This window comes from Nansenia antarctica (assembly GCF_963989245.1).
Source record: "Nansenia antarctica genome assembly, chromosome: 20".
NCBI lineage: Eukaryota > Metazoa > Chordata > Actinopteri > Argentiniformes > Microstomatidae > Nansenia > Nansenia antarctica.
Genome location: NC_137693.1, coordinates 19,865,464 through 19,872,170, shown reverse-complemented (window position 1 = coordinate 19,872,170; position 6,707 = coordinate 19,865,464). Strand labels below are relative to the sequence as shown.

The 6,707-nt window shown below is 45.5% G+C and overlaps 1 protein-coding gene across 1 annotated transcript in view; it reads right to left on the bottom strand.

Moving 5' to 3' along the window:
- Window positions 1-722: 722 nt before the first annotated feature.
- Window positions 723-6,707, bottom strand: part of LOC308174434 (F-box only protein 40-like) — a gene marked incomplete at both ends in the record, with an annotated part of 8,993 nt that continues 3,008 nt past the window's right edge. Inside the window, 7 exons of the mRNA XM_080549513.1 lie at window positions 723-926; window positions 1,123-1,450; window positions 1,977-2,108; window positions 2,618-2,859; window positions 3,967-4,146; window positions 4,700-4,911; window positions 5,367-5,889. Coding sequence (XP_080405639.1) covers window positions 723-926; window positions 1,123-1,450; window positions 1,977-2,108; window positions 2,618-2,859; window positions 3,967-4,146; window positions 4,700-4,911; window positions 5,367-5,889 — 1,821 coding nt within the window. The remainder of the gene's footprint in view (window positions 927-1,122; window positions 1,451-1,976; window positions 2,109-2,617; window positions 2,860-3,966; window positions 4,147-4,699; window positions 4,912-5,366; window positions 5,890-6,707) is intronic.

Genomic DNA, 6,707 nt, shown 5'->3' with positions numbered 1-6,707 from the left:
TACGAAGGTCAGAAGTCTTAACTATCATAGAGTAATGAAAGCAGTTAGGCCATCATAGCAAAGGACCTGGCAAAGAAAAGAATGGAAATGGATTGGACAACATCCTAAGAAAACCATCACATTCAATCACTAAAGAGGCTCTGTCCTGGACTCCAGAGGGGAAGAGGAAGAAAGAAAGACCAAAGATGACCTGGTGACACACTACCAAAGCTGTGCTCGAGACTAGGTTAGGGCTCACCTGGAAATAAGCATCCAATATACCCCAAGAGAAGAAGAAGCCATGGACGTTGTGAAGGCTTTTTGAGCCACCTGGTGACGAAGCCTAAATAAGTAAGTAAGGGACATTGCAACATACAGTTTGTTTTATTCTAGATATACAGTATATCGTGACGTTAGAATTATAAGGTTCTATCTCAATTTTTGTCAAAATTGAGTTTTTGTTTTTACATAATCTGATCCATTAGGTGTTTATTAATGCCTGTGTGGTGTTTTTTTTTTAAATGTTGACATTTTTGAGTTAGTAATTCATCAAATACAAAGGTTCTATCTCACAAAACATAATGGAATGTAAAAACTTTGACGCTCAATATCTCTGAACTACCCTAAATGGAGAGATAGAACCTTATAATTCTAAGCTCACAATATGCCATTTAGCATGTGGCTTGGTTAGCCTATGCTATGGGGTAGTGGTACAGAGAGGACATTTCTTTGCACTTGATCTGTTATCTGTTCCCCGTGAACTGAGTGACCAGGCTCTCTCTCTCCAGGCTGCCCCCCTGGCTCTCACTCATGCTGGGTAGAGCCACAGCCTCGACCCTGGCAGAGGTCTGGTAGTAGGGGCACACTCTCAGATGATCTGACATAGAGGGGACGTCTGCGAAACGCCACGCCTCTACCGTGGAGAACAGGTGGCTGAACTTCCACACCTGTAGAGAGAGAGAGAGAGAGTGAGGAGAGGGGGATGAGAGAGGAGGGGAGGGGAGGGAAAGAGAGGAGAGAGAATGGAGGAGGGGAGTAGAGCAGGAGAGGAGAGAGAGCAGGTCACAGTGCATGTCATAGAATTACAATACTGTAACAAACTCGGGCAAAGACCGTTGTCGTGGTAATGTCCAGGGGTCTTACTGGTTTGGCTCTCCACTTTGGCTCCCCCCCATGTGAGTAGGTCTTTTTCTCCCAGTGTAGGGTGACCATCCCCCTCTCCTGTAGCAGAGAGGAACACACCTCCCTCATGAGGCGGGACACCAGGGCCAGCTGGGACAGGGACAGGCTGTCCAGGAAGCTCACCATGTGGCACAGCACCTCATAGGGCAGAGCACTCAGCAAGTCCCCCCCTCCTCCCCCCCTCTTCCTGTGGGTTGTGAGGGGCTCTTGTGGGTTCCTGATGGGTTGCGCCCCCTCCCCTAGAGAGGCAGGGAGGCACGGTCGCAGGTTGAAGAGGCTCATTTCCTGGCTGGAGGGGACGGTGGTATGAAAACAAAGTAAGGGTCTGTTATCGTTATGCATTGGAGAGTCACTGTACCAAACTCCATATCATTATTTCATATCATTATTTTAAAATAAAGTGTTTTTCACAATCTTAAAATGTGACAGCAGCTGGTGAAACCAGGAACAAGTCGCCAACCGACGGACCGTTCAGACTTTTATTCTGAAAATGTTAACTATTTCAGCGTTGTTCAAAATCAATGACACATAGTTGCTAGTCAAGCCAAAACATTGCAATGCAATGGATTCGGTGAGTAATCCCCACTACTACCTAGTTAGTGTAGAGTAGTGGGGATTACTCACCGAATCCATTGCATCGCAATATTTTGGCTTGACTAGCGAGTGTGTCATTGATTTTCAACAACGCTGAAATGTATTTACATCTTTCAGAATAAAAGTCAGAACATTTTGATTTGGTTGGCGACTTGTTCCTGGTTTCACCAGCTGCTGTCACAAATTATTTTTTGGAAGTAGTGATTTTCAGTGTTGCTCACTTGTAGGTGACTGTGGCTGTGTGTGTGGAGGGCTGGAACCTCCTCTGGATGTGGGTACAACCCAGGTAGGCCAAGGGACACCTTTGCTCAAACCAACCACTCACACACGTCTGGATGTCTGCGTGCACGTTCCTGAATCATATGAATGATAACTCAGCACACTTTCAAGTACAATACAGTGAAAATATATCTCATGGTAGTTCACCCAAATCACATATTTGGTTCCTTACCCTGATAGCAGTCAATGGACATGGACAGACTTCAAACCTCACTTTGGTACTGTTTATATGGGCTAATTGTTCACATTTTTAACCAAAAACCAATGGACGTCAATGGACCCTAAATGACCATGTTTGAAATGTCATGCTCAAACCATTTACATCAAGTATTATAATGTTTACAGAGAATTTAAGATGATTTGGCCATTATAACATTTTGGGACAGATTTTTGGTGATGGTGATGATGACTTCATCAGCCCAATCTTTTCAAAACCTGTGAACAGAGTAGTCTAGTAGGAGAAATAGGTGACCTACCTGAATGACCTTTTTTTTTTTACCTGTTTTTTAAAGTCTGTGAACACAGGGGGGAAAGGTAGGTAACAGTACTATGGACTGAAACGGACCCAAGTAAGGGAAATCACCTGAAGTGTTTGGGGTACTCTCTGCGTTGGAAGGTGTGTCCACACTGGAAGGTGAAGGCGGAGCTGGCCGGGGTGTTTCTGGAGCTCACTCTGTCTGTCTCCAGCAGGAGGAGGAGCTTCAGGGGCCTGTCCGCCGTCACGTCTGCCAGCGTTGTCTCTGGCCTGAACGGCGCTGTCCGAAAGGTGTGCGTCTGCGTGCCCTCCTCCACCAGCAGCCCGTCTATCCCCACCAGCTCACTGATCTGTTTTTTTTTTTACATTTATTTAACCTTTATTTATACAGGTAAAAACACATTGAGCCCCAAGGGCTCATTTTCAAGTGTGACCTGTTCACAGGCATACAACAACAACATCCACCACAAACAAATACAATACAAAACCTGGCCTACATAGTCTAAAACTAAACTAAAACTACATAGTCTAAAACTAAAACTAGTCTAAAACAGTCTAAGATAGTCTAAAACTAAACTAAAACTACAAAACCTAAAACTAGACAGCTAAAGAGCTAGGGACAGGGAGGGGTCAGCAATGGGCAAAAGGGAGGGTCAACTCAATTGCAAGAACAAATCATAGACTCGCACTGTATGTCTCTCAGCAAGAGCTTGAAACTGTGACAGTGACAGCAACAGTAAAGCTCCACCAAGCAACAGACAGTGGCAGCGAAATGCGTCCTTGCACTCTATCTAGCCGTATTTGGTATATGCTCGTCTAGACAGAGTGCACACATCACTACTACTGCTTTATCATGATTGGAGAACGTCCAACTGTTGTAATTTGTGATGTGAGAAGTCACAGTTATTTACAATACTATAACATATAGAAGGAGGTGGCGGTGGTATTAACTTCTTTGTATTGTTCCTGTCCATATAACAATTTCTGTGTGATGTCACGGTAAAGGTTATTTTAATGGGATCACATTACACATTACAGTCATATTACAGCAACAGGTCAGGGTTAAACTATCACTATAGTGATTGTAATCACACTTTCATTTGGTCCAAGTTTGGTCCATGTCCAAGTATCTGATTGTACCTGAATATACCACATGTCCGTATTGCTTACAATCGATATGTCTATTGTCAGTTATAGTCTCATACTCTATGTCTTTACTATAGACACTTAGCTTGACTGAGTGTCTTTTTACCTTTTGTCGATTGTACATTTATTATGTCTGTATGTCTGTATTTTGTATGTTCAGGACCCCAGGAAGACTAGAGGTACATCTGTGTGCTTCTAATAGGGATCCTTAAATCAAATCAAATCAAATCTGAAATATCAGAATTTTACTGCAATTGCAAAAACGAATCGTTACAAAGAATTGTGAGAAAAATTAATAACCTCTCACTGACCTTGTGACCCATGACCTCTTTCTCTGCGTAGCCCAGTAGAGTGGTGAAGGCCTCGTCACTCATCCAGTCCTCCTCCACGGCGCCCAGGTCTGACGTGTCCACGCCACGCTCCTCGGTCACCTTTTTGATGGACCTGTCGAACTGGTGGGTACGTGTCTTATCATGGTAGCTGGTAGGTACCTTGGAGGAGACAGTGACAAAAATAGAGTAGAATAGTATAGGATCTTTATTGTAAAAGATGGGAAATTGCCTTTGGCTTCACCTAAGAAAGAATGATGAATTGGAAAAAAAAGTAGTGCCTTGGGCCAAGGTAGACATTAGCCAAAATCTTTGTGTGTGCGTTTCATTTAGGATATGTTGCAATGGACCTATCGCTAAGCCACGGCCCCTTTGAAAACTCGGACAAACAAACAAAGCTTCACTGACCGACCGTGACTGAATGACATTCAATGACTAACAATGGCGGGAGTTGGCAAATGTCTGATTTCTGATTTACCACAGCAAAGTAATGTTTTTTTTTAAAGATGACAAGAATATTTTGTCTAGAAGCTTTTCACCATCAGATATTAGCGAGTTGTTTGTCCAAATGTACTGCCTGTAGTTACTCTTGCTGTGATATGATTGGACAATTTCTATTTCGGGGCGTGGCTTAGCGACAGGTCAATTATGACACAAAATTAACACCACAGGACCAAGCAGCTCCCTTTAACCCTAACCCTTTAAACATCGTCACCTTAAAGCTGTGCAGGGTCTGGACGGGGATGGGCTCCAGGCTTCCATAGACGAAGTCTTTCTCCCTCGGCGTGCAGGCCTGGATCTGTCCGAAGTTGAGTAGCATGCGTCCGTGGTGCACCAGGTACATGTTGAACTCCTTGCCGCTGACCTGTTCAGCCAGGCGTTCCAGCACCCCGTCATGCCATGGTGCCAGCCCAGAGACTGCTCCACCTGTCTCTGGGTGTCTACTCTCTGAACCGCCCCCCTCCTCCTCCTCTCTTCCCTCTTTCCCTTCTCTCCCCGTCCTCTCCTCTCTCCCTTTCTTCCCCTCTCCCTCCTTCGCCTGTTTGGAGGCGTTTTCGCAGCCCCCTTTCTCCATGCTGAACATCTTCTCCCACCTGTTGTATTTCTCTGCGCTGATGCCTTCGCCGCTCCCTTCCTCCTCTCCGTTCTTCTCTCCTTCTCCCCGCACACTGTTCTCCCCCGAAGTGGGTGAGGGATCTGTCTGTTGGAGGCCTGGAGGGCATAGAAAGGAGGAAAGGAGAGGAAAGAGAAAGAAAGGAGGGAGGGAAATGAGTGTGAACAGTAGAGGCCAAGTATAGGAGCAATTCATTGTAATGTTGATTTTGTATTGTATTTTAACTCTGGCGAAAAACGAGCTCTTTGAATCTAGCCCAAAAGTTCACCTCCATTGTGTGTCCCTTTTTCTCTCTCCTCCTCTTTCTCCTTTTCCTTCTCCATCAGCTCTGGATACAGGGGCATCATTTTCATGCGGGCATAAAGCTGTCTCTGGTCATCCTGAGCCATGGCCAAGTCCAGTGCCTTCTCCTGTCCTGTTACCTCTTCCAGTACGTTCTCCTGCAGGGGGCTGTGTGCATACGTGCATGAGGTGTCTGCCGGCCAACGTATCCACTCCATGGAGCAGCACACGACGCTCGCGGGACAGACCTGTAGGTGAGAGGCTTGGCATGACCGGGGCATTACATCAGGGCACCCGTAGTCTCCGTTGAGGCACGGAACCCTCTCGTTGGGGCAGAGCAGCGCATGCTCCTGCTCTTTGCACAGGTGGAAACGGACGCCACACTGCAGGCGACAGGGGATGATCACACAGGACACAGAGACCTCCACTGGGGCTCTGCAACAGCGGCTGTAGCAGCTCTCACAGTGACGGTGCAGAGGCACACCAGATGGACGAGAGCGACGAGAACTCTGAGCGGAGAGAGAGAGAGAGAGGGAGAGAGAGAGAGGGAGGGAGAGAGGGAGAGAGATCATTATAACTACCCATTGCACCATAATTATAAAAGTTAATGAAACTGTAGTATTGCACATGACCTGTTTCATGGTTTCTACAGACACACTGTATGTTACACAGGTGTTCTAATCATTATGGTGCGGGTTTCCTGAACATAGATTAAGCCTAGTCCTGGACTAAAGTATTAGACTTAATCTATGTCCAGGTAGCCAGCCCTGTATTGGCCAAAACATAAACAAGGACATTCAATTGAGTAAACGAGAAAACACATTCTGTCATATTGCAGGACTTTATGTAAAGTAAAAACATACCATTATGTTATTGTTCAGTACACATTTTCTTTCCTGGAGGTGTAGAGAAAGGTCGAAGACACACATAACATAATCAAATTAACGCTGTACAATCAATTTAAACACATCAAACCCCACCAAAACAAAAGAACCTTCGCCATAGAATAGGTGTGGCGTGTAGTTTATACTGTTGTATGAGTACCTGAAGATTAAGAAGGGAACCATTTTCTGACTTCTTTCTTCACGTGTGCTTGGTTGAAAGATCAAGTTCCAGTGTGTGTGTGTGTGTGTGTGTGTGTGTGTGTGTCTGTGAGTCTGTGTGTCTGTGAGTCTGTGTGTGTTATATATAGAGTTGAGTGCTGACTGAGACATGTGTTCACAAACATAGTTGGGTCACCAGAGCCTGAGAGTCGGTCAGCTGAGCCAGAGGAGAACCCTAACCCTAACCCTCTCTCATTCTACCATACTGGTCTCTAACACTGCCA